Here is a 27,860-nt window from a genome sequence, read left to right as displayed (position 1 = left end):
TGAGAGGCCCATCCCGCTGCCCAGGCGCCGAGCCATGTGGAGCCGCTACCGGGCGGCCGGGGGGCTGCTGAGCCGTGGCCGGTGAGGATGGGGAGGGAGCTCGGGGGAGCGGGCGGGGGGCCCCGCCAGTTCTCTCTCTCGCCCTGTCCGGCCCCGCTGCCGGCGCTCGGCCGGGGGCGCGGCCCGCCCTCCGCTGACCCGGGCCCCGCCGCAGGCCTGGGCGGGCTCCGCGCCGCAGCCGGCTCCTTCGCGCCCAGCCGAAGGGCGGGGAGCGCCGTGCCCTGTCCCTGACGGAGACCGGAAGGCCCCGCACGGCCTGGCGGGGGGTCCGCGCTCCCCAAGGGCAGCTCCTCGCTGTGGAGGCCGGCGGGAAGCGTGGCTGGGCGGCTGCGTGCTCCTCGGCCCCCTCCTTCGCTGTCCCCCAGCGCGGGGTGAGGGACGGTGCCTCGTTCGTTGCTGTTGTTGAAAGAGAAGTGTTATTTCAGGTCTTTGAGTCAGAAGTCGTGGAGGTGGAAGAGCGTGTCCGCTAATGAGAGAGCGCTGCAGTACAGGGTAGGCGAGCACATCCATGGGTTCACTGTAGAGCAGGTGAGCATCCCCTTTCGCTCCTCTTTCCTCTGTGTTTATGTAGATATGTTTTCCCCTGGTTGGAAGGTGCCTAAGTGAAGCCAGGAGCCTACACGCTAAATATTTTCCACAGAGGCTTTGGATCATAAGTTTAAAAATTGTACAGTAGTTATCTGTATTTATTCCTCTGTAACGAACTTCTTTGGGTAACGTTAACACCTTCATATGGGGAGATGACTCTTCTAGAGTAAATAGCACACCTTGTGTGTCTGCTGCAGGTGCCAAGCGTTCAGTGTGGTCTTTTCGAAAAGTCCTGACAGATAACTTCACTGTGTGCTGTTTTATGAAAGACGTTCAAGTAATATTTTATCTCCTAATCTGCTTTTAATACCGTTATTAGGAACCTGCAGTGGAACTATTATGTGGAATATCTTTTTACTTTTTTTAAGGAAAAAGCTGAAGCAGAAAGTAAAGGTAATTTGCAAAAAATGTTTTGTTAGTGACAGAGCTAGTGGTAGAACTGGGTTCCTTGATTTTTCTTTTGCTGCCCGCATCACCGATATTCGATTACATGCATTTCCTTTGTATTTCTGATTGAAGTGTTCCAGTTTTAACATCTATACTAGAAGAGCATAGTTCTTTGGTTATAGTGTCTTGTAATTGTTTTTTTTACCTTTATTTTCATTTGTGTACTTTTTTTTTCCCAAAAAAAATTAGGAAGAAATAATTTATTTAGTACTGTATATAGCAGTACTACATACAGCATCAACAAACTGATCATTGCTCTATCATCCATGATTTATTTGATGTAGTTATTATCGCACTGTAACACAGATGTTTTCTTCCAATGCAGGTGACAGCTGTTCCTGAGCTGTTTCTGACTGCAGTGAAACTTAGTCATGATAGTACAGGAGCCAGATATTTACATGTGGCTCGGGAGGACTCCAATAATCTGTTCAGGTAAAACATTAATACCTGTATAGGACATTCCATGTCAGCATCACTGTGTGGATTTTGCTGTGATAACAAAGACTGTAGTGCTTCTTTTGTGGGACTGAGAGATTTTCAGGTTGGTACAGGTGCCATGAGGTCTGTCTTTTAGTCTGCTGCTCAAAACAGGGTCAGCACTTAATTCAGATAAGGTTCCTTAGACATTTATCCAGTTGAAAAATTCCAAATATGCATATTCTGCAACCTCTTCCTGATGTTTAACTGTCTGTATGGTGCTTTTTTTTTTTTTCCCCCCCCCTCTCTCTCTAATATCAAGTTGGAACCACCTTTGCTTCAGTTTATGAACATTGCCTCTTTTTCTTCCACCATGTATATCTACACCAAGAACCTGTCTTCATCATAACCTCCTTGTAGGTTTTGGGAGGCAGCTAGTGATTCTGCTTGTGCCTTTCCTTTTCCAGGCTAAAGAAGCCACATTTCCTCAGCCTCTTTTCACAAGGCATGTGCTCCAGCCTCTGCCCATTTTTGTGGCTCTCCCCTAAACTACAACTTTATTGTCATCTCTTCTGTATTGGTGAGCCGAAAACTGGGCTTTCTGATAAATTGCCTTGTAGTTCCAAGATGTAAAAAATTCTTTAAACTGCAACCTCCCATTAAGTTTTTTCTGAGCCTTCTGGCTAAAAAAGAAATGTGATTAGATATGTGCTGAAAACTTTTGTTCCACCTCCAGAAATAGAAATGCAGAGGTTGTACACCCTCTAGAAGATGTGGCTGAGCACTCAAGAGTCTTAAGAACTCACTAACTCTGGATCCTGCTGTGTGCTGTGTTAGTGTCAGTTGTCAGTTACTCTTTGCTGTTAGTTACTAGACAGTGATATTGTACCCATACATCTGAGCTGCAGATAGAGGTTAGTGGACTCCTCATCACACATAGCAGTGTTCCTCTCTGTGTTCTCTCTCTTGCAGTGTACAATTCCGAACCACTCCATTGGACAGCACTGGGGTCCCACATATCCTTGAGCACACTGTATTGTGTGGCTCTCAAAAGTATCCTTGCAGAGATCCTTTCTTTAAAATGTTAAACAGATCACTGTCCACGTTCATGAATGCATTCACAGGTGAGCTCAAAGTAAATAATACCACTTAAAATGCATGAGATTTTATTGCAATAGAGCTGTTTTGTCAGCTTAATTTCCCTTTGGAGATCCATTATTATTAAGTGTGAAAGTTGTGAGTGAGAATTTAAAAAAACTAACAAAGCAGGGCAACAAAATAGATCTTGTTAATTTGGCTGTTACAAAGTCCCAGTAGAGCTGGATCTGTATCGTGTACAACAATGCATGTAATTATTTACATATATTGCAAAAGCAGAGTTTTCATGGTAAAATAATTACAGTATTGAATTTGTGTATTCCTCAGCAAAAATGTCATCCATGTTTCTTCTCCTAGTTATTTATAGATATGAAAGATTTAAATATAAATGAAGGCAAGATGCATCTCAGACTTCCTAAATTTCAGATCTTTTAATGTTTATTTATATGCAGCTAGTGATTACACGCTCTATCCATTCTCAACACAAAATCCCAAGGATTTTCAGAATCTCCTGTCAGTGTACTTGGATGCAGCTTTCTTTCCGTGTTTGCGTCAGCTAGATTTCTGGTAAGATGTAAACAGGTTACGATTATGCAAACCTTAAATTAAAAAGCAAAATAAAGCAAAACCAAAACCCTGAACCTCCCCACGCTTCCCATTATTTGTTTTTTCAGGCAAGAAGGTTGGAGGTTAGAACATGAGAACCCAGCTGATCCTCAGACACCTCTAGTCTTCAAAGGAGTTGTTTTTAATGAAATGAAAGGAGCATTTGTAAGTTTTGTGAATTTTTTTTTGAGATCTGATATGGGGTGAAGTGGCTTAAGCTGCAGATTATCAGTGGCATTATTGCACCAGTGATTTCTGTTCCTCCTTTGTGAAACTGAAGTTGTCATCAAAGTCAATAATATGTTACATAGTTATTCTTAAAATTAGCTTGTTGATAATTTGTCTACATATAAAAAAGCACCTTGCTAATGGATTTCTTTTAAATTGACATGACAATGTGGCTAGTTTTATCCAAAAACATGAAACTATAGAACAAAATGCTTATGTGGGGAGGACCTCTTATGTAAGATAGAGCTCTGAGATCTTATTGAGCACCTTTTATTTTTAAAACGTGTTTTTGAATTTGCTGAAATGTGACGTTTTCCTCTTAAGACAGATAATGAGAGGATATTTGCACAGCACCTGCAGAATAAAATCCTTCCTGATCACACATATGGTGTAGTATCTGGTGGAGATCCTTTATGTATTCCTGATCTTACATGGGAGCAACTTAAACAGTTCCATGCCACCCATTATCATCCAAGCAATTCCAGGTACCTGAAATTTCTGACTAATTCATTAGGTTATATTGTGAGTTTGCACTCTGTTTCAAGTTTTTGTAAGGGGGGGAAAAAGTGAGATACAGTGTTTCCGTATGTATAGCCAGCAACTACAGGTAAACAATGCCGTCCACCAGCCAAGACAGCATTGAAGCAAGGAATTGGCTCTAGAAAGAGAAGTGAATTGAAGGTGGGGCTACTGAAAGGGAGATAGCTGATTTTTGAGCATCTGCCTGCTTGATTATGGGAGTTTGTTTTGGGGATTTTTGTTGACAGAAGATTCACCTTGAACTCATATGGATTGGGGGGAAGTGCAGCATACTAATAAATATTTGGTAGCTATTATTAGGGAGTTAAGATACAGGTGTAATGCAGATGAGTCAAGAGGTTCCTACCCTCCCTGAAGTCAACACAGATTAAAAACTGTAAAAAGAAGTTACACATGAATGGCTGTTTATTTGCTCCTGAATCACGTGTTACTGTATCAGGTTCTATCAGGTTGCTCAGGGAAGTCCTGGATGTCCCGTCCCTGAAAGTGTTCAGGGCCTGATTGGCTGAGGCTTTGAGCAACCTGGTCTAGTGGAAGGTGTTCCTGCCTGTGCAGGGAGGTGGAACTAGGTGATATTTAAGGTTCCAACCCAAAACATTGTATGATTCTATGGTAAAAAATGGATGTCCACTTGAGTCAGATATTAATTCTGTTATTACTGATAAGGTCTTTAAGCTAAAAGTCAGCTTGCTTCAGAATTTGAAGGTGATGTGCAGGAAAATCTGCAGTATCATTGGTCCTTGTAAACAGATTTTGTAGTCAATCTGTTAGTCTGATTAATTAATTTATGGAATGTCAACTCATGTCATGATAGTGAATTTATCATCCTTTGTATTTCTCATTATCTCAAGTATTCTGTTGTACCTGAGTTTAGATTTTAATCGGGGAATAACATTTACCTGAGACCTACCTTGTCCTCATATTTGATCCAGTGGAAGTCAGCAATGTTTCTTGTAGGTATGAGAATGTGCTTTGGTAGACTGACCCTCGGAATCCAGCTGTGATATGTAGATCAGTTGAGAACGTCATATTTTATATGTTCTATGTAAGGATCATGGGAATTTTGTCTTCTGAAACTTAGACCACTGGGATTCTAGGTTCCATTACTAATATTTTTTTTTCTTGGAACACTGTATATTGCTGCAGCTTAACAAATTATATTTTTTGTGAGCCAGAAGAAGATAAAGCAGATCCAAGGGGTTTATGTATATGTCAAACTTGTAGGCCTTCAACGTAGGGGCCTTGCAAAGCACATTCCCTTTTAGATGTCACTGAACCACTGGAAATTGCATGAAATTCAGAATATTGTAAAAGCTGTTATTGTAAATTTCATGTGAAAACTGATGATTAATCCCAATATTTTAATTTGAAATGCAGGTTTTTCACTTATGGTAATTTTCCTTTGGAGCAACATTTGAAACAAATACATGAGGAAGCACTGATAAAATTTGGAAGAATTGAATCAAATACTGACATCCCAAAGCAGAAACTCTGGGATAAGCCTGTAAGTAAAAAAATGAAATGGTGCACATCCAATCTTGAAATAGCAGAGATTTAATATAACATATTAATATTTTAATTCAGCCTGCTAGAGTTTTGTTTGGAAGTGTGTGTAAAGGAGAAGTATTTTTATTTCTTATTGAAATGAGGGAAAAAGTACACTTACTTGGGAGTTTCAGTAGTGTAGTGATGGCATGCAGTTGTTTATTATTTCCAGTTTTCAAGTCCCTCTGCATTTGGAGCATTGAAGCATTATTTATTGGAAAGCACTTGGAACTACTTACACAAATACTGATACTTAAGTGTCAAGAAATGTGCCCTCTAAACTTCCAAGCATTGGTGCCAAAAATAACTTTTTTTCATTCTCCAACCCTCTCCTCCCACAAGCCCCCAGCTTCCCTTCCTGGCTTGTGCAGAAGCTCAAGCATTTCTATGAAATTCAGCTCGGAGAGTTAATTATGGCCAGGTTTTCTCTGTCAGTTCCTCTGTTTTTCCACTTGTAAAAACGGAGATACATCTCATATTTTTCATTACATCCTGTGTTTATGTATTTACTTATATATATTAAACTTATCTGTGAGTATTTGTAAAACTATGAGATCTTTGGAAGGAAGATGCTATGAAGATGGAAGCAGTAATTTTTTTTTATTTGTAACTTCTCTTCTGAGTTCAGTCAACATCCAACTTATTTATTATACTTTACAGAGAGAGCACAGTGTAACGTGTGGCTTAGACTCATTTGCTGCTGATCCTTCCAAGCAGACAACTGTCAGTGTCAGCTACTTGTTGACAGAGTAAGTGTATAAGTGAAATTCTGAATCCAAGGCTTGTTTTAGAACTTCAGGCAAGACACAGGTGTATCTCATGTCCCCCAGTCACTCTTCCTAAGCGTTGTCTTTAAGTCAAATAGTGCCATGGGAAAAGCTACACAAAGCCTCCTTTAGGGAATGGAAGTTTAAGTACTAAGCAGAATTTGTCATGTCTTTTCCTTTACCAGGTAGACATAAGGAAAATCAGCTGTTACCTTACAACTGATTACACCTGTTCCATGGATTAGACTTTTGGGATGCTGGCTTCCTGTATTTCAGTTTCCTACCCTGTGCAAGCTTTTCTGAGTGACTCTACTGCTGACTTTATCTACCCTTGCAGCCTAATTTAACTTTACTGCTAATTATAAGGAAGACCCAGAACTCTCTTAGTTCCCTAAGGTTTGGTGCAGTGTTCTTAACTGGCAGTTATTTCTCCCTTGCCCCCTCTGCACTGTCTGGTAGCAGTAATTCTTCTAGAATGAACTCAGTTATGTTAGGTATCACGTATTTATATCTTGATGTTTTTTTAAGAACTATTCTTTTTTTTTTTTTTTTCAGTATTACAGACACTTTTGAAACGTTCACTTTAAGCCTGTTGTCCTCACTGTTGGTTGATGGGCCAAATTCTCCTTTTTACAAAGCCTTAATTGAGTCTGGTGTTGGTACAGATTTTTCTCCTGATGTTGGGTAAGTGTTGCAGTTTACATTTCATCCCTATAAGCAATATTAGAAAAATTAGAAGCCACTGCTAAGTTGTGAGAAGTCATCTCTCATACAGGCAGTTTATACCAAAATAATCTTATTTTAACATTGATATATCTTCAGAGTTTCTACTGATGAACTATAAAACATTCTCAGGTGTAAGTTTTGGTTGGTCAAAATAATTCAATCTAGGCTATGTTAGTTTAAACAAAGTTGTGCTGTGTAAAACTTATCAACATGAAAAATGGGTGGATAGAAACATGGTATACCTTCAGTGTCTTAATTTACCTGGGTTTTCATCTTGGCCTCTTAGAATTAGTATTACTCAGAAGAGTTTGCTAGCCCTTCTCTGCACTGTTACCTTTGTTTTTCTTATTTAACTCTGTGATTTAGTAGTAAGTAGGTTTGGCACAAATGTGCTTTTTTGCAATTAAGCAGATGCTTCCAGGGTATGTTTTATTGAACTGATTTTAGGCCTGAGAATGACAAAAATCATGCCTTTGTCTCCACTGACTGTCTTAGATGTTTAAGAGGGAAACCTTAGTGTACTCATCTATGTGGTGGTGAGACACTGGAACATGTTGCCCAGGAAAGCTGTGGAAGCCTCATCCCTGGAAGTGTTCGAGGGCAGGTTTGATGGAGCTCTGAGCAACCTGATCTAGTGGGAGGTGTCCCTGTCCAGGACAGAGGGCTTGGAACTAGGTGGTCTTTAGGATCCCTTCCAACCCAGACTATTCTGTGATTGATCCTATGATTGATTGATGCTTACACTGAAGTAGTGATTTGGATGATGTATGTTTTGTCTGCTGAGCCTTTTCTGGGTTGACTGTGTTAATATGGTGTTGAATCATACATTAAATCTAGCTTCAATTTGCCTTAATGACTGTGATGATGACTCAATCTAGAATAACTTCGAGTCCAGAGATCAGTATTCCAGAATTCAACACCTGAGTCTGCCATTGAATTCTGTGTGTTGGTTTTAGATATGGAATAATGGACGTTTTAAGTAGATTAACACCTATTGCTTTATGTTTGTTGGCTTTGGTTTGAACTGCTAGGGGTTCTGTATTTCTGTGTCAATTTTTCTCTCTAAAGGTGACCTATTACAACTAACCCTGTCTGACAGCTTGAACAAAATTATCTTTACTTTTTTTTAAAAAAAGAACTATTGAAAATTGCCACAAACGTGGTACACTTCATCTTCACTGCTTACTTTAAAAGTACTGCTTTAAATGAATACATTTAAAAGTAACTTTCCACTCACCAGCTTAAATAGAATGTGTGTGTTTGGTGTTACAGGCAGATAAAATTTTCATCTTAAAAAAAGAGATTTCTTTACATGAAAGTACCTACAGATGAATGGGAAGATAAACAGAAAAGATCAGCTTTTTTTCTGTTATTATCCTTCTCTCTCTAATGTCATATGCTATATGTAACAGTGGCCAATACTACTGAAATTAAACAAAAAAATGCTTTTAAGTTCCATTTCTTGCCTCTTTGGTAATAATTTTTCTTTCTATCAAGCTTATAGAATCCTTTGTGTATGTTTGTGGAAATAATGGGTATATTCCCCTTCTGCCTTTACCGGCAAGTTTAATGCTGAAGTTCTGATACTTGTCAGTGAGCTAAATATGTTTTATTCTAGGTTTAATGGCACAACAAGAGAAGCTTATTTCAGTGTGGGTCTACAGGGTATTGCTGAAAGAGACATTGATACTGTGAAACAGATAATTGCTAGAACAGTGGATGAAGTTATTGCGTAAGTAATGCTACATTTTTGAGAATACTGTTAGTTTTTTCATGTGGTCTTTTACAATTAGACATTAATAGCATATAGGCATATAATAATACAGGCATATGTATAATAACGTGCCTTTAAAAATTAACTGTATTAAAATAAATCCACCAAAGAAGCAATAATAATGTTCAATCCACTTGAAACTCACATCTGCTACTTCCTCTATTGTAGCATATTCATCATCATGACCTTCAGGAGTTTATTGATATTAGTGCAATTTCACTAAATGACACAGCATGATTATGTTATTTTGTATCAATTTTAATTCAATGGGGAAGATATTATGTTGTAATGCTTCCTTTATCCATGATATAATTCGTTTTTGTAACTTCCCTTAAAGTGATGTGTTAATGGGTATGATTTCCTTCTCTCATCACCTTTTCCCAAAGGAAAGGATTTGAGGAAAATAGGATTGAAGCTCTACTTCACAAAATTGAAATCCAGCTGAAGCATCAGTCTACAAGTTTTGGACTTGCCCTAACATCTGTAAGTCTGTATGTGTGCCTCTTTGTGGTGTTTTTTAGGGGTGGATAAGGATAAGACTGTGTCTTCATGGAATATGGGTTCATTTTGTAGGCTCTTGATATGTAAAACTTTTCACTTAAGGGCTTTTCCTTTGTCATCCCGTGTGTATCTTTCTTCCTTCTTTTCAGTAGCTTTCAAACAATCACTGGACTCCATGCTGTATGACTTAATCATTCAGTGAGCCTGTTGTCTTTGCCTGGATTGTAGTTTTGATTGCAGTAGCACTAATTGCTTCTGTAAGAGAGAAATGCCATACGGACTCTTGGAACTGTATATTTTGGCCAGATGCCTATGCATGTTTAAAAATCAAATAGAAGGACCATATTTTTCTTTGGAATTTAGGGTTGTACTGCTTTAAGATTCACAGGCAAAAATGCACACTAATTAAATTCTTGGCTTCAGATTTTGATACCAAAGCTGTATAAAAATTGTAATACAAAGCTGTTACAGAAAACATGTTCCACAGCAGAATGTGATATTTGGGAATTCTGCAAGTTGTAAATTTGGGAAGAAGTTAGCTGCAGTGTTAGCAGTCGGTTTGAAAATCTGGAGCCTCCTGCTGCTGCCCATTCTCCAGTGTTCTGGAGTTGCTTAGCAGCTCTTAAACTTCCTTGTCTCTCAAGTGTTTTGTCTTTGTCAGCATGAACAGGCATTCATTCCTTTGACATACAAAGTTAGATAAAGAAGCAGAGCCCTAAGTTAACATACGACTTCTAAATGGAAGAGCACAACCAAGAGCTGTTTCAAATCAGATTGCCATTCAGTGAAGCAGACAAACTGGATATTTAATTGCTTGTCATGTTTCATAGTAGGATCTATAAAAATGTGGCAGAGTTTGATAGCCAGTACTTTCTAGTACATCTTCAGGTTGTATGACTAATTCTGATGAAATATTCACTCATATACTCAATCGTTCAATGTTCTTAAGTCTTGAAGTTGGTTAAACTGTTAGGACTTAATTTTGGAACACAAAGTTTTTAAACAGTTCTTGCATTTATAAGTCAGTCATATAGCATTTGGTGTTAGTACTCCCATATACGAGGGTTATATTGCAGTTCATTTCCCTGAGGTCACGTTTTAGAAAATGACCTTGAAAAGAGCCTGAAAGAGACCTAGTTATAACTAATGTCATCATAGGATCGTAGAATGGTTTGGAAGGGACCTTGAAAGATCATCTAGATCCAACCTCTGCCATGGGTAGAGCCATCTTTCACTATATCAAGTTACTCAAAGCCCTGTCGAGCCTTACTTTGAACACTTCTAATGATGGAGCATCTAGAACTTATGTGGGCAACTTGTTCCAGTTTCTCACCACCCTTGTTGTAAGGAATTTCTTTCTTATACCTAATCTACATCTCTGTCAGTTTAAAACCATTGCCCTTTTCTCATCAATACAGGTCTCAGTAAAAAGTCTCTGTCTCTCTCTGCCTTATAAGCCCTGTTTATATCTTGAAAGGTCTCCCTGAAACCTTCTCTTTTCCAGGCTGAACAACCCCTGTTCCCTCAGCCTTTCTTCATAGGAAGGGCATTCTAGTCTCCTGATCGTTTTTGCATCCCTTCTCTGGACTCACTCCAGCAGGTCAATATCTGTACTGTGGGATCCTGACTCCAAGTGGGGTCTCATGAGAGTAAGAATCACTTCCTTCAACGTGCTGGCCACACTTGGTATGCAGCCCATGGTAAGATTAGCATTCTGGGCTGCGAGTGCACATTGTGGCCTTATATCCAATTCTTCATCTACCAGTCTCCCCAAAGCCCTTCTCTGTGCAGAGGCTTTTAAGTCACTCCTCGCTAAACTTGTACTGATTACTGTTCATTGCCCCAGCCCAGGTGCAGGATCTTGCACTTGACCTTGTTAAACTTCATGAGGTTCATGTGGGGTCCATTCATCAAGCCTGTCAAGGTTGGATGACATCCCTTCCCTCATGTGTATCAACTGCACCACTTAGCTTGGTGTTATCTGCAATCTTACTGAGCATGCACTCAATCCTACTACATCATTATTAAAAGTATTGAACAGTATTGGTCCCAATTCAGACCCCTGAGGGACAGATACCACTTGTTACTGATCTCTGGATGTTGAGCCATCAAATGCAACTGTTTGCATGCTGCCATCCAGCCAATTCCTTATCCATCAAAGAGTCCATCGATCAAATGGTGTCTCTCCAATTTAGCCACAAGGATGTTGTAAGGGTCTTACAGAAGTCAAGGTAGATGGCATCAGTTTCTCTTCTCTTACACACCAATGCAGTCCCTCCATTGTAGAATGTCACCAGAAAGAGTGGTGGCAAGTCACCATTATAAGTGATAGAGCCCTGCTTTCCTGGAACTGGTCGGGCACTTGCCTGCTAATGGAAGCAGTGAATGAATTCCTTACTTTGTTCTGCTTTCATGCAGCTTCTGCTTTACCTGTTAAACTGCCTTTATTTCAACCAATGAGTTTTCTTCTGACCCACATCTCACTATGCTTTTAAGGGCTTTTTCTTTCAAATATCTTGGGATTTTTCTTTTACTTTGTTTCTTTTTTTCCCCCATTCACACAGAGTAGGAATGAAAAAGGTTTTGATCTCTTGCCCTGTGGTGTATTTGAAGAACTTTCAGTAGTGACTCAAGCAAACAATAGTCTCAAACTAGAGAATGAAACCAGAATAAAAATCCTTCCAAAAGAAATATCCTGGGAATATTTCTGGTTATTTAGTATGTTCTTTCTCCAAAGTTCCATCTGTGTTACATGTTTGAGTTAGCTTATTGTAAATCATCTCACCTGCTACAATAAATGGACAGACTGTAATATTTAGGTACTACTTTGTCTCTACCACTTGTTACATTTTTCTTTCGTTTTTGGGCTGAACAATGATTTCTTTTATTTTTAAATGGGAGGAAGTAAAGAGTATTACAATAGATTTGCAGATTAGATATATAACATATATACATCTATGAAAAAAAAAAAAGATGGTTTGGTATGATAAAATGAGAGAATAGGGAGAGCAGGGGACAGATAGTGATGGCAGAGTCTTTTAATCTGAACAAAGATTTCAGGGTTTTTTGCGCTCCAGATGTATTAGAACTGCTCATTATATGTGTGCTATTCAAATATAAATAATAGGTGGCTTTAGAACACAGATGCCGTCAGTTATAGAAATGAAAGTGGATAGACCTGCTTACCTAATGATTCTTTCCCATTCAGTATATAGCTTCCTGCTGGAATCAAGATGGGGATCCAGTGGAACTTCTGAAGATTGCAGATAAAGTCTCTCGGTTCAGGCAGTGTCTTAAAGAAAATCCCACATTTCTGCAGGAAAAAGTTAAAACTTATTTTAAGGTAGGAAAACCTGTGGCAAAAATCTGCAGTATTGATTTTTAGAATACAATTCTGTATTTAAAATTAAACTCAAGGCTAATCTTTTATAATCATCCTGCTTTTAGATGTAGATGAATATCATCACTTTTGAATGAAGCATGTTAACTTTAAATGGCTGAAGTGAAAACTTTTCAAAATGAGAACAATTGTGGAGTTGGACATTTGGAAACACATATATTAGAACACTGATAAAATGCTAATGTTTTGCTAAACTGTGCTTCCTGATGCTATAGAAGGGCACATGGATGTTTCCTAATGAGAAGCTCAGATGTGAACAGAGAATTACAGGCCTAGTTATGTGTTCCTTAGTATTGGATAGCAAGATTGATCTTTTTCCCTGAAAAGACTTTAATTATAAGTAGGATTGTTCTGGTGCTCCTCATGTCTACTGAACTGCTGTCTGAATTTTGCTGTCAGTGCTAATTGCTTTTTGCTTTTTTTTTGGTTTGCCTCGCTCCTTACTGGAGTTGTCGAAGAATTAAAAACAGTAAAGGTATTATAACATTGAATAGTTATGAAGCCCCAAATTAGCTGGTGCCAGAAAAAAAATCCAGTGATAGCCATGCAAACATGTTGTGGTTTTGGTTTGATTTTTTTAGGTTTTTTTTGTGTGTGTGTTTGTCTTGGTGGTGGGTTTTTGTTTTCGCATCAAATTCTTTAAGTAGTGTTGAAGGGCAGATCTATTATAGGTAACTGCCAGCCTGATTTAATAGTGAGTAAATGCTGGTTCTCATTTACTGAAATGCAACAAGAGACAGTGACATAAGTTGAAGTCTTTTTTTCCTAAAAGCATTATTATTGTCTGGGTGTAGTAGGAAGCTGTTAAGGTTTAGGCTTTTTGCAGGGAAGAAATATGGGTGCAGTATTTTTGCACATGCCCTTTCCTATGTAGTTCTGCTGAGGGGGCTAAGGCTAAAACATGATTCAGTAGGAAGTGGTGAGAATAGTTGGGGGTTCTTATATCAGAAGAATATGCACTGTTGTACATTGTGCCTGGAGCTCAATAAAGCAGGAAGGCTAGAAGCAACAGAGGGAATTCTGTTCATCCTGTCCATTTTACTGTGCCTGATTAATTTTTCATTGCTCTTTTCAGCTCTAGTCTATCAGGTTTCCATAGTTTTTCCACATAAGTATGAGTGAGATACTCTCATAAAACAGAATCTGATTACATTGTCCCCAGTTATTGGCAGTGTCTGTCAGTGACAGATGTTGCTGCTTGACTCCTACTTTGAAATGGGCAATTTTTGAGATCACTATTTTTTGAATAGTATTCTAGTTTATATAAAGTTGAAACTGCTTGAGTAACTTTGTTATTAAAATTCCACAGTCTAGTATAAACAAAGATAAATTCAACAGCAGTTGTGACACTTGCATAATGCATAGAGATCTCTGGCAGAAAGACTAGTGTAAAGCATTTCTGAGCAGGACAAGGCATGTACGTATTACATCATATGGGATCTCTATGCACTCAAGCTTGGACAGGTTGAAAGAGGTGTTTAATGAAACCCTCCTGCATTTAACCAGATTGCACATCTTAAAACATTCTCCAGATAAAACCTGTGGTATGCTGCTCTGTACCCTTAAGTACAGTTGTTCAACCTTGATTTAATTAAACTAATGAGTACTGTTAAGAGATTCTGACTACTAAACTTTCACAGAAAGTTGTTCATGCTTATTCTTGTAGTAAGCTCCTTTTCTTCCCCACCCCTGCAGCAGACTGTTCTTCATGAAGTGAAGTTTGAATTGTCTCTTTGTGATATTTTTTAGAATATGCAAGCCAAATGATGCAGGCTTTTTTGTCTACTGTTGATGAATCTGTAATGTGAGGCAAAACAAGACGAAGTTGCCTTTAAAGTTAATAATGCTTTGTTATGGGATATATTTCTGCAGGATAATCCGCATAGGTTGACTCTGTCAATGAGTCCAGAGGAAGATTACCATGATAAGCAAGCAAAAATGGAAGCAGAAAAGCTGGAAAAAAAGGTCAATGCTCTTTCTGAAGAAGAAAAAACCAAAATCTTTGAAAAAGGTTATAATGATTTTTCATATTTTTATTTGGGTAACTGCTAAAAATGCAGCCAGTTTTTTAGCTTATGTTCTGTAGAGTATCTTAAATTTTCAAGCACTCTCCAGCATTTGCTCTGAAATAGGTGGGGTTTTTTTGTTGGAAGCTTGTGTGTCTGCATTATGGGGCTATGCACCATATCATTTGCGCTACAATGTATGATTGGTATATTCCATTAGTTTTAACACTCAAGAATAGAATGATCGATGTCTCCAGTAGGGCAGAAGAACGGAAATGGTTTTAAAATATCGATCTACTTATTTTTTCCCATGTTAACTTGAGCTGAGTAAAAGATTAATTCCACCATTTACCTTGAAGCTGTTTGTTTATCACATTGGCTCCATGCTTCTATAAAACTATTTTGTAATAGCATTTCTTTTCAACTTAAAACTCCAACAAAAAATAAATAATGCTGCCTTTAACTTATTCTGTGTAATAAGTTAAACTTGGAAACCTTGGTCAATCATCTAATTTTGTGAAAAGAGTGATCAAGTCACAAAAATCCTTCAAAAAGGTGGCAATCTTCTGAAGCTTTGGTACTATGTGGAGGGTAGGGGAGCAGAAAATCAGATGAGATTTTCTACTTACAGAGATGAATTAGGGAGCACTTAGAGGAGACTGTATAGAATCTGAAAGAGGCTGAAGTGTAATATTAAATACAACAATTTAGCTGCATCAGTGTACTGACAGAGCACTTGGAGTAAGAGCTCAGGGAATTGGGTTAGAAGGAAGCTTCTCACCTGCAAGATCTGGGTTGACTGGGTAGATGTTCGCAGAGCTGGGTGGCAGGATGTGCTGGCAGTTGTGACTACTTCAGGGTTTAAATTACATGTTTTTGTAAACAGAATGTGAAGGGGGATTGGAAGGAGAATTTACAGTCATACAGTGTTCTGTTTGCTGTTGCAGCATGGTGATCTGCAGGATTTGTTTCCTTAAAATATTTGAAAGAACCGTTGACAGAAAATTCTAAATTTTAAACTTGTGTTTTTCTGATCTGCATCACCTCAGTAGGTTTCAACAGCACTTTTCCCTAAAAGCTAAAAATGACAAGCTGGTATTCTGCTCTCCTTACTAGGTCTGGAATTAATTGCTCTTCAAAGCAACCCACAGGATACCTCTTGTCTCCCAGCTCTTAAAGTATCTGACATTGAGCCCAAGATCCCGTTCACTGTACTGGAGACAACACTTACAGGTTGGTGTAACCACTGTTCCATCCTCAAAATAGCAACTTGTTGGATTGTTATCTAGCTGCTTGCCCAGCTGTTGCCCTTTTTTTTCTCTCTACAAAGCATATGTACTTGTTGTCCATAGTCGCATTACACTGTCTTTCCTCTAGTGCATTGCCTCTGCAGTAGACGGTTGCAGTGGATCTGCAGATGCTTCTAACCATCCCCTCTGAGGGGCAATGTGGGGCTGTTCTCAGCTCAAATCAACCACCTGCCCTTCCCACGGGACAGGCAGTAGTGCTGCTTCTGTGACCTTCCTGCCCTGTGCATGCTCACTGCTTGCCCTGCCCTGCAGTCAGAGGGATCTTGGCATGGTATGCTTCACTGATCTGGAGCAATCTCCCCACTTTCCAAGGACTTATCCTGGGTGCAGCACTGCTGGCAGCTTGTGCACTGAACCTTCCTTACTGCTCTCCTTCCCTACCCATTTTTTACTGAATATGATGTTCACAGGCAATGGGGAAAAAAACCAACTGTAATTCCTCATAAGTTCAGTGCAAGTTTCTCCCTGCTTTGCCAGTGGCTACCCCATGGATTGATAGGAGACAAGAAATTTTAGTCCCAGTTTTGTTACAGTTCTGTCAAAATCTTGCAGGTAATACTGCTCTGTAATATATTTCTAACAGACACTTTCCTGCAAAAGTTACTAGCAAGTGTTAAATACTGTATAATTTTTATACTAAAATGATCTGGTTTTGTGAAAATTTCAATTTGTATATTCCATGGCCCTAACTTGGAAGAGTATGGACAGTGTGGGAAAACTGGCTTTCATCAACTTTTGAGGTGTGAAGGCAAAAAATAAGGGAGAAAAACTTGGAGTTGTTCAGAAACAAATTACCATTCTTTTATTTGAATGTTGCCTCCAAAATGTGGCCTCTGCCAACAGAATTCTCTCCTCAGATTGTCCAGGAATCCATTATCTTACCATAGACAGAAACAATGAAGACCCTTCAGTCCAGCATTCAGAACCACCTTTTGTTTAAATTTTGCACGTTGCACTGAAGTGCCAACAAAAAAAAACAATCTCTTAATATGAAGTTCTTGTAAGAAATTGTTTTGCTTTTATGTATATAGTAGAAATGATACATTTTTAAGTAGAAAGCTGTTGGTTAATCTTTACTTTTGTTTTTTTTATCCCTAGCTGATGAAATTCCTGTCCAGTACTGTGCTCAGCCAACCAATGGGGTGGTTTATTTCAGAGCTGTTTCCAGCTTGAACACGCTTCCCGAAGAGCTCAAGCCATACGTGCCACTCTTCTGCAATGTCATTACAAAGTGAGAGGTTTACTTTCTCAGAAGCTAAAGCAATATGATGTAATTCAGCTTACTGAAATGATACTGCTTTTAGTATCTTCAACTGCTGTTCTTATTAAAGCAAGGAAATGCTGATAACCTGGTGACCTGCAGAAATAGTTGTCTTCCCTCTTCTCCGCTGAGTTGTCAGCTCCTTTCCCCTTCTTCTCTGTTCTCTGTATTGTCTTGTTCCCCTAGTGTCAATATGAAGGTTTCCTGAACAGATTGGAAAATTGATACAAATGAAAAGTAGCCTAGAAGAAATCAAAGTAGAATAAGTCACCTGGGCTGGGAGTGATTTGTTCTTTTTGTTGGTGATAAGAGAATATATGTTGTTATTACTGTAGTTCCATGTGGATGTTGGTAGCAACCTTGTACATAAAGCGTACTTTTTAATACACCACCTTGAATCGACAGGATACTTGAATTTAAATCTTTTTTTTCATAAGGTGTGAAATATGTTTGCTTGTTAATGCCTCAGATTGTTTAGTTTCTAAATTAGTATTGGCCTAAATAATGTCCTTTGCAAATGGCATATGGATCGTGGTTTTGGGGTACACTGAAAATGGAAATAAATCTGCATCGTTTTTTGCAGGATGGGATGTGGAGCCCTTGATTACAGGGAACAAGCCCAGCATATAGAGTTAAAAACAGGTGGGATGTCTGTCAGCCCACATATAATTCCAGATGATTCACACCTGGATGTGTATGAACAGGTAAATTAATCACTAACTTTAAGATGTTACACTTGCAGTAACAATTCTGTAGTTCAGGGTCAGTCAAGGCTTCCAGGTAGAGAGTCAGCTAATGTACATTTAAAACTTTGTGTGTAAAAGGACTCGTGCCTTTTTGTGTAAGATATAAATTTGACTGTTACAGTGCCTTAGTATTTTTTTCTAAGGGAAGTTTGTGTGAATTTCCATTTTGAGGCAATACTTCACTAGCATCTGTCACCATATTTTTGAGTGCTGCAAAAGATTTTGGAAACGGAGGGTAGAGGACAGAGTGGTATAGTGTTACACATACAGATTGCTGTGAAGATTTGTGTGTCACTGTCCATGTGGTGCAGAAACACAGAATGTTTGCAAGATTATTAGATCTTAGTACTGGTCATAGCAGTCCTAGCAATATTCTCTTTAAGATATTTTCAGGCTTGCTTGGGCCTGCTGGTGTGGTTTGCTCCCCGTGGATCCTGGAGTTGAATTAGGGAGACTCCTTTGCAGAAAAGTGCATTTTGAGAACAGTTTCATTTGTAACTCATTTGAAAAATAAGTAATTCTATTTCTGAATTGCTACTTGCTGTTGAGAAGGAGGAATCAACAGGCTTGCTTTGTGTAAAGAGCAATGACATGCCATTTCTGCTCTGATCTTGTAATGTGTAGCATTAGATGGGCATCATTGCATCACTTTCATAAAAGTTATTGTGCATTTCTCAGGCCATTGCTTTGGTTGACTTGTGTGAAGAGGTTTTTTTTTTGTTTTGTTTTTCTGTTTTCCTTTAGGGTGTGCTCTTTTCATCCCTATGCTTGGATAGAAATCTTCCAGACATGATGCATTTATGGAGTGAAATATTTAACAAGTACAGTACATTTGGTTCCATTTGGTTTTTTGTGGTTTTGCATGTATTGTGGGATTCTTTTTTTTCCCTTTTCCTCCAACCATTTTCTTCTTAGAGATCCTACTTCAGGATTTCTTTTTGTAACTGTTTGAATGACCTTCAGTTTCTAAACTTAAGTATTCCATCTTTTGCATGACTTTATACTGGATTAAATGGAGAACCAACAGTCTAAAAGCTTACTAGAGAATTTGGGATGATGAATGATTTAGTATTATACGTTCCCTTGGTGTGCTTTTGCATGAGACCTACAGACCTGCTTTTACTCTTTTTCAGCCCCCGATTTGAGGAGGAAGAACATTTCAGAGTGCTGGTTAAAAAGACTGCCCAGGAGCTGTCAAATGGGATTCCAGATTGTGGGCATTTATATGCCTCTATTAGAGCCAGCAAAAACCTTACACCTTCTGGAGAACTGCAGGAAATGTTCAGTGGAATGGATCAGGTGAAAAGTTAATGGCATCCTTCAGCGAGGCCCAGAATATCAACTCTGCAATTGCAGTCCTTGTTTTTTGCCAGTCCTTTCTGTCTGCCTTATCTATAATTTCTGCCTTTCCCCCACAGGTGAAATTGATGAAGAGAATAGCAGAGATGTCTGATATTAAACCAATACTACGCAAACTACCACGGATTAAGAAGTATTTATTAAATAGTGACAACATCAGGTGAGTTCTAGCTAAAAAGAGAAGTGGGATTTTGGTTAAAGAAAGGCCATGGCTTGTAAATGAGTATATCTTGGTGTGCTTCATGGAGTACTGGGGTTTTGGGAAATGAGAGATGTGTCAAAAAGAACTACAAAAATGATATGTTTAAATTCTCCTACCTTACAAAGTGGTGGCTGTAGCTTATTCTGCTAATTTTTTAACAGAAGCTTACAGCAAACATCATATATAACTGTTGTACTAAAGTGTATAAATGGCCTGTGGATTTTTTCAGAAATATCAGAAATCTGCCTTTTTTCTTTCTTAAAGGTGCCCATTAGACAAATACTGTTATATTGTATTGTAACAGGAGAATCCAGTTTGGTTTGGACTTTTTTTCTCCTAAAAGAAAGACTGTGACATTCTGAAATCTGCTTTATGCATATATTGGAAAAAGTAAGGGGGCACTTTGAGGTATTTGTTGTCAGACAATGTATTCAAAAAATTCCAAAAATAAATCCATTTGAAGTGACATAAGTTGTACATTTTTTTTACAAAGCATAAAATGATCAATACAATTACGAAAATAAATACTGTTTCAAAACCATGCTGGCTCTCCCTTTAAAGAGAGAATTTAGTGGACGTTAGTTTCTTCATCTTTCAAAATTGATGAAGTCTGTCCTGTGCACAGAAGTGGTTTGACAGCTACTGCTAAAGTTTAACTCTGAAGGTATTTTTGGGCAAGCAAAAGCAAAGCCAGTGGACTGTGACTTTTTTTTGTGGTATATCAAACGCTGGGTTGTGTTTTGTTTATTTCTGTGTAAGTGATTGTCAGTGACCACAGATCTAATATTCTGATGATTTAATAGAAAATGGTGCAAAAACACAGCAACATATTGAAAAGCTTTATGTATTTTAACAGATGTTCAGTGAATGCAGCACCTCAACAGATAGAAGAAGCATCTAAAGAAGTAGAGAAGTTTATAAAAGGCATAGGTAGAAGTAAGAAAGAGAGAAAACCTGTTCGTCCCCATGTGATTGAGGTAAGAAATCACTTCATTTGTGACTAGGGCATCAAATACAGCTCACTCGGATCTTGTGTAAGGACCACTGTGCAATCAGGAGAAGATAATTGTGGTACGGTGTCCATACAAAGATGTCTGAAGAAATTTGCAAGGGTCAGCTCTATCATAAGCTGTGTGTGTTTCCACAGAGGCTGTCTCAGTAGAGTAGGCAATAGTAATCCTGTAGATCAGCTGTCAAGCCTTACCCTGAGGTTAGTGCTTTTGCGTGGGATTGTGGAAAATGAAATCTTCCTTTCTCTTTTGCATAAAACTAATTTCTTTTTCAGCTGAGCTTTACTTGAAATGTTAGCCAAAGGAAATAGGGCATAACATGCAATTTCTCAGTTGTGTAAAAATTTATTTCATTATCTGGGTGTTCAGGACATTTGGCACAAAATGGGGTTAGCTCAATGGAGTTGACAAAGGATCTGCTCTGTCAATATCTGTATCTGTCTTAATTTCTGATGAGACTGGAATAAGCTCCCAGTTCCCCACCCTTGAGGGAAATTGTAGTCTGAAACTTTCCGGGCCTCATTTAATCTCTGTCTTGGTGTCTTTCAGTGCCAAATTACTCTTGAAAGGAAGTTCATTTGGGATTTGCTTAAAAATTCAAATACAAAGAAGTAACCAAGTAGTTTGCTTGTATTTGTGAAGACATAGTCTGATGATAGTTTGAAAGAGGTTTGAGTGGTAAGGGTTGCACTTGTGTTATTCTTGGTCTACGTAGTTAAGTCTTTTAATATGAGGGCTTGGGTCTCTTGTAGAAATCTTCAGAAGTCAAACCTATGGGAAATGAAATGCTTACTGGTATGCAGATCACAAGGAAACTTGTTAATGTAAGTACATTATTGCTTGGGGACGTGGGTATTATAGGGCTGTTACTGATATTAATGTCCATCTTAAGCTGTTACAGATTCACTTACTATTTAGAGGCACACCACTGAAACCTAATGTGCCCTTCCATTTCTACCCTCTGACTGTATTGGTCCTTTAAACCAACCATCAAACTTCATCCTTCCCTGTCATCCTCTTTGTTACCTACCCTTTGGTTCTGGCCTGAAGATGATTCAGCTAACTCCACAGCTATGCATGCAGGCGAATACTCACTGGTGCTGTCTCTTCTAAGTGATGCTTGATTTATGTTTAACCTGGTTTCTTTCAGAACCAGACTTGTTTGGTGTCACTCCTAGTTAACCCCTTCCTTTCCTTCCTCTCCTCCCTGAATTATTCTGAATATGAATGACACTTGACAGAAGAGCATCAGTGACAGTTAAGTAAAAATGAAAATCTATTTGGCCACAGGAGAGAAGAACAGTTTAGCATGCCTTGATCTCTCCTTTGATAAGAAGGCAGTGAGAGCTCAGCCCACATTTTTCCTTGCTGACCAGCAATGTATATGCTGCTGTGCCTGGCCCAACCAACCAGAGACGTGTGAGGGGGTGGGGAGTGGGTCTCTGAAGTTAAGAAAGGCTTGGGAGCATTGAAATGGGCATTATAGAAGCTACTATGGAGGTATTTAAGGCTCTGATCATGCTTAAGTAAGCACACAAGCAGGGGTATTTGTGAAAGGGTCGAAGACCCACATGCATCAGAGGCCTAGAGACGTGAAGGGGACTGGAAGTTTTCAAATGGGGTTGTAAAGAAGAATTGAATTTATTGCAGGGGATGTTTTAGCAGAAATTCATAGAGCTACTGCTGTTCCTAAAAAGTTTCTGTTTTTCTGAGTTTCCATTTCTGAAAGCGTTTTCATATCTAAACTTGAGTAGATGGACTGAAGTATGATGTATGTAATGACCATGTAATTTCTAAGTGGAAATAAAAACAGAGTTATGAACGCTTGTTTCAGTTAAAGACATGGCAGGGGGAGCATGTTGAGCAAAACTCTTTGCTAATAGTACAAGGCCTGCACAGTTGAGAAGCTGGTGTGCATGCAGTGTCCCTGTATTTTAAGTTTCCCAAGGCCATTCTGCATACTGGTTTGCAGGCACAAGCAAAATGTTAGTGACAGCAGTGCAGGGGAAGTGACAGCTTTTAGCATGCCTGTATCTGTGTGTTTGGCAGAAATTTATAGTTCTCAAAAAAGCCAGAGTTCTCAAATGGATAAATTGTCTTATCTGCAAACTGTGACAATAATGCATTTTTCTCTTAGGATCCTACTTTCAAACCATGCCAGATGAAGACCCATTTTGTACTTCCCTTCCCAGTGAACTATATTGGGGAATGCATTCGAACAGTTCCCTACACAGCTGCAGACTATGCAAGGTGGGAAATAGGTTCAGCAGGGACCTCCTGTGTATGTTGTATAGCACAAAATAAAAGGGAAAATCTTAAGCTGACTTCAGAAAATGGAGTGTCAGTAGAAAATACTTTGCAGTGCATTTGTCACAAAATCTTTATGGAACAACTTTTGCATGGCCATGTCCAGAAATTCCCTGTTCCAGTAAATGTTGACATTAAGTAATGAGGGGCTGCTAACTCCTAACTTCTAAATAAACAGCCCTGTCTATGTGGATGTGTCTGACTTGATAGTCCTACTGCATTTAGCAAAGTTTAGGAGGTTGCTTTTGGATTTCATTACAGTGAAATTAATAGAAATAGTCAAAGAATTTTCCAAAGCAGTGCCACTCTTTTAATGATGTTACATCTATTCAGCTATTATCAAGTATTGAGTATTGTTACTGTTGTAGATTACAAGAAGCAGTGTGTTGCAAATGGGGATCTTTATGAATTTCCACTAAAGTTGAGAATATTACTGTTGTCTAGTTTATTTATCATCTTTGCTGTTTATATTTCTCTCATTGCAGCCTTCGAATTCTTGCACGGTTGATGACAGCTAAATTCCTGCATAGGGAAATCAGAGAGAAAGGAGGGGCTTATGGTGGAGGTGCTAAACTCAGTCACAATGGCATATTCACTTTCTACTCCTACAGGTAGTAGTGGGTTCATTCTTTCCTGTTCATGTCTGAAGGGATCACTGACTGCACTTAAGCTTATCTTTTTTTTACTTAGTTGTAGCTCTTTCAAGATCAAGTGAAATAGAAAGCATGTTGAATCACAAGAAAGTGATTCACTGATGATGATGTTCAGATTAGTTTGAATTAGGTGCATTTGTTGATAAACCTTTCCTTGCTGTCCTTGGGAAAGCCTGACTTTACCTCTGCTGGTAGCAACCAATTTGTCTTTGTACTCAGCTGTTTACTGTACAGGACCAGATTTGTGTAAAACTGGCTTTAATTTATTTCTCTCTGGATTTAGGAGGCTCTAAAAAAGGCTATTCTAAATTTTAGACAAGGAAGTAGAATCATGTTATTGCCTAAGGTTGTTCAGTGACTGGGTGGAATCATCAGATACTCAGCAGAAAGCATTGCTGGTGATGAGCTGAAATTGCCTTTTTTTTTCCTTTTCTTTCCTTTTTTTTTCTTTTCCTCTTTTTTGCCTATCCAGAACAGTTACCTGGCATTGTTCTTACTAAAGCACTTTCAGATTAAATTTGAACTCAAGTTATTAAAGACTAGCTATAATCCCTGCTAAAAGTGTCATATGGCTGGACTCGTGGCTTAGATCATTTTCCTAGACTAAAGGTAGTGTGAGAGTCCTTGGTTGGGATTCCTAGGTAAGATTTGAGCAGCCTTGTCTCCCTGTGAAGCTTCAACGTGGTAGGACTTGTTCTGCTTAGTATTTCAGTAGCTGTTAACCTGTTGCACCTGTTTTACAGAGAGCAAAAACAGGTGTAGTGGGAAAAGCAACTTGGAGAAGATAGGGCGTATTATCATAAGTAGCACTGCTGGTATTTAATGGCAGTTAAGCTTACTAAGCTCTTGCAGACGTTGATAGTGTATCGTAAATGGTGCTGTTGCCATGAATACCCATTCTCTGCACATTGCCTTGAAACTACTTTAAGGTAACTGAACTTGCTGGACTTGTGTATCCAAAACTCCAAATGTGCCTCATTTGTAACACTTCTTTCTACTGAAAAAAAAACCCACCACAAACCAAAAAAAACAACACAAAACCCAAAACCTCTTTTGGCAAACCAAGATTGAGTTTATCATTTGGTTTAATGCCCGTCTATGTATGACACATAATAAACTGTGAATGAAATGAGGAGAAAGCAATTACAGCATTTAATTTCATAAGACTGAATTAATTAATTGTACTTTTTTTTTTTTCTTATAAGAGACCCGAATTCATTATCCACCTTGAAAACATTTGAGAAAGCTGTCGAGTGGGCCAAATCTGGAGAATTCACACAAGAAGATATTGATGAAGCTAAGCTAGCAGTATTTGCTGCTGTAGATGCACCAGTAGCTCCTTCAGATAAAGGTATATTCTCATCAGCCTTCCAACACTGCCAGTAGTTAATTTTTTTTTTTTAATTAAGTTTAAAGGGAAGAAAATAGTTTGCTCAACGGTATCATATGGTAATACTTGTCCTTGGCAGATGTGAGCCCATTGTAGTTCCAATGAAAAGGTAAATTTCTGTGTTCCTGACACAAGTACACGTACTGCTTACGAATGCCTCTAACCTGTAGGATGTCCTTTTTTTTGAAGAAGTTAAAGCGTAAAAGTCTGTCTGCTATGGTACAGGGTGTTATCCTCTTTAAATAACTGCCTTGGTAGTCTCTTCACATCTTTTCAGTTTGCTCAGTTTTCCCTTCCTCCATTCTCATCTTAATTTCAATCCAAAACTTGCCAAGTTAGCATATATTCCTTTTGTATACGTAAATGAATCATTAGGTTAATATTACCATTATTTCAGTATGTACTTGTATTAACACTAACTTACTAAACAAAATTTTACATTAAGCTGACTTGGAGCTGATAGAACTTGGTTTTAGTCTGGGCAAATAAAAAAAGAAATCAATTTTGGTTGCCATTGAGAGTGAAAAGCATGCATATTGACTGTTGGTATTTGTGAGATCATTTGATATTTGAACATGCATGTTAATGGAGCTGTGGCAAATTTAGTGAAACACTGAAGAGAAGAACATTGTTCAATGGTCCTGGAAGCTGTTGCAGAAATCCCCGTCCCTTCACATTACTGTTACTTTGATCATTGTGCCCTGCATAAGGACATGAGCAACCTTATGTAACTTTGAAGTCAGCCCTGCTGTGGTCAGAGTGGTTGGTCTAGTTGACAAATGTCCTCCCAAGCCATTTCTTCCCCTCCCCTTGCAGTTACTTCCATGACAAAAAGCTTTTCTGTTGTTATTTTGGAGTTCTCTGGTTGTCCAGACCTATAATACTAGTTTTAACATGACTATTGAAATGTAGGCAAGTATTCCAACAAAAGCACTAACACATTTGTTTGCAGATCTCTGTGTCTCACAAAAAAGGTGATCAAACCTTTGTCTTATATGTGTATTACAACTCATAGCAAATGTTAAGATTTTGTTGTTATAAACTACAATAAAAATAGAAGCTTCATGAAATCCAGTTAGCTAAAACTTTTTTAGGAAGTACTGAGACTCCAGGATTAATCATGTTGGGTGTTGTGTGTTCTGGACCACCATTGCAGTTAGATTTTTGACAAAATAAATCACTTTCCAAATGGTCTTCTTTTCCCAAATAGAAAACTCTTACTACCTCAGAAAATTAATTTACTCAATTCTAACCTTGGACATTTGACTTACAGTTAGTTACTGTCTTAGAACAATGGCCTAACAGTAGTCTCTGTCATTCCCTTCCAGCACATGTAATTGTCTCAAATTGCACTAGTTTGTGCACTTAGTAGTAACTGAGATTCCAGGACATCAATGCAGTACGTGAGTTTTGGTTTTGTTTCCTAGGAATGGATCATTTCTTATACGGGATATCAGATGAAATGAAGCAGTCACACAGAGAACAGCTTTTTGCTGTCAACAGTGATAACCTGATTGATGTATCAAACAGGTACGTCTGTGCTCAACTTAAAATGTTTACTGGAAAAATAGGACAAATACCTAATTTGAAGAGGAAAACAGTTTGTGAAAGTTACTGTAATAGTTTTTGGATTTCTTCCCTAGGTCATTCATACTACTTTCACTATTTGCTTTTGTAACCCAGAAAGAGAGATGTTAATTAAATCTTACTGCATTTTAGCAGACATAACTCCCTCTTACATTCTGAGTTTGGGGGAGATCATTTCACTTTTGAAGAGTCCAAAAACTGTCTGAAGAGTACACTCAGACATTAGCTCCTGGCCATATGAGCTGGTTCTTCTAGACTTAAAACATTGTATTGCTTTAGCCTTCATACAAGAATTCCCTTACTTGAAGCAGACAAGGCTAAGGAGATAGGCTAGTTAGGGCTGTGCCTTGAAAGACTTGTCTTGTGGTGACTGGGGAAAAACCACTGTAAATTTAAGATGCTGTAAGAGCAAACAATGGGCATTTACCAAACAGCACTTCTTCCTGAAATGGGAATATTTTTAACCTATATAGCAGTTACAGATAACTGAATGCAGCAGCTTCTCATTTGTTTGTTTCTTGCAGGTATCTTGCAGTTGGGAAGAGCACTCGTGGTCAAGCTGTGCTTGGCCCAGAAAATGCAGATATCACCAAAGATCCCTCATGGGTCAAACGATGAATTGCTGCTGAACTTTCAAGTTAATACAAAACAAGCCACGTTGTGTGACTATAATTAGGGTTTTTGTCATAACTTCTAACTGTGCTATAATGCAACTTAAAATGTTCATTGCTGCTTTTAAGTGTCCAACAAACTGGTTAAAAGCTGTCCTTACTGAAATAACTGTGTGATAAATTTTCTAACCATACAGTATTTGAGGGCAAGAATGATTTGCTCTTATGGCAAAGACAAACCATAATATTTTACTGAAGACTCACTCCTCCAATCACATATGAATACTATATAAATTAAATATTTTTGTATATGTAAAACTCTATATAAGTGGTGTCTGTTTGAAATCATGTTTGCTGTTGGATATATAAAAACTATGTCTCTTATCCTGGCAGATTTCATTCTTTGGTGTGACAATTCCAGATTCCTTTCCATAAACCACCTACAGACAGGAGCTTTGTGACAGTACATTCCACCTTGCATCAAGCCAAATTTATAGTTAATTGCAGTGTAAGTAGGCAAATCACTAATGAATCAGTGTACACTGTATTTCAAGTTCAAGTTTTCTTGTTAGTTTGGTCAACAGTCTGTTACAATTTGATATTAGACTGGTTAGGGAAAGAAAAAGCAGTTGTTCTTTTCCTTCACCGGTGGTATAGAGAATTCATGAAGCATTATTTCCCCCCTGCTTAAAAGCAGGTGAATACAATTTCTGACAAGTCA

General features: G+C 38.5%; 1 protein-coding gene across 1 annotated transcript; it reads left to right on the top strand.

Moving 5' to 3' along the window:
- PITRM1 (pitrilysin metallopeptidase 1) lies at nt 1-27,523 on the top strand. The gene is made up of 27 exons (XM_051612935.1): nt 1-81; nt 486-588; nt 1,421-1,527; nt 2,485-2,636; nt 3,063-3,177; nt 3,285-3,381; nt 3,769-3,929; nt 5,362-5,488; nt 6,190-6,278; nt 6,852-6,980; nt 8,641-8,754; nt 9,183-9,279; nt 12,506-12,640; nt 14,570-14,708; nt 15,820-15,936; nt 17,112-17,244; nt 17,858-17,978; nt 18,765-18,841; nt 19,154-19,319; nt 19,439-19,539; nt 20,438-20,558; nt 21,344-21,415; nt 22,729-22,841; nt 23,384-23,509; nt 24,757-24,902; nt 26,369-26,471; nt 27,053-27,523. The coding sequence occupies exons 1-27, from the start codon at nt 35-37 to the stop codon at nt 27,144-27,146; spliced, it is 3,102 nt and encodes a 1,033-aa protein (XP_051468895.1). The 5' UTR covers nt 1-34; the 3' UTR covers nt 27,147-27,523.
- Nucleotides 27,524-27,860: the final 337 nt, after the last annotated feature.

This window comes from Apus apus, chromosome 2 (assembly GCF_020740795.1).
Source record: "Apus apus isolate bApuApu2 chromosome 2, bApuApu2.pri.cur, whole genome shotgun sequence".
Taxonomy (NCBI): domain Eukaryota; kingdom Metazoa; phylum Chordata; class Aves; order Apodiformes; family Apodidae; genus Apus; species Apus apus.
This window is presented reverse-complemented; position numbering and strand designations above follow the sequence as displayed.

Excerpts from the sequence above, each read along its gene's own strand:
- PITRM1 (XM_051612935.1), top strand. The coding sequence starts at position 35 with ATGTGGAGCCGCTACCGGGCGGCCGGGGGGCTGCTGAGCCGTGGCCG. Across the intron at positions 9,280-12,505 it reads TTGGACTTGCCCTAACATCT|TATATAGCTTCCTGCTGGAA; the intron begins GTAAGTCTGTAT and ends TTTCCCATTCAG. Across the intron at positions 22,842-23,383 it reads ACAGCTGCAGACTATGCAAG|CCTTCGAATTCTTGCACGGT; the intron begins GTGGGAAATAGG and ends CTCTCATTGCAG.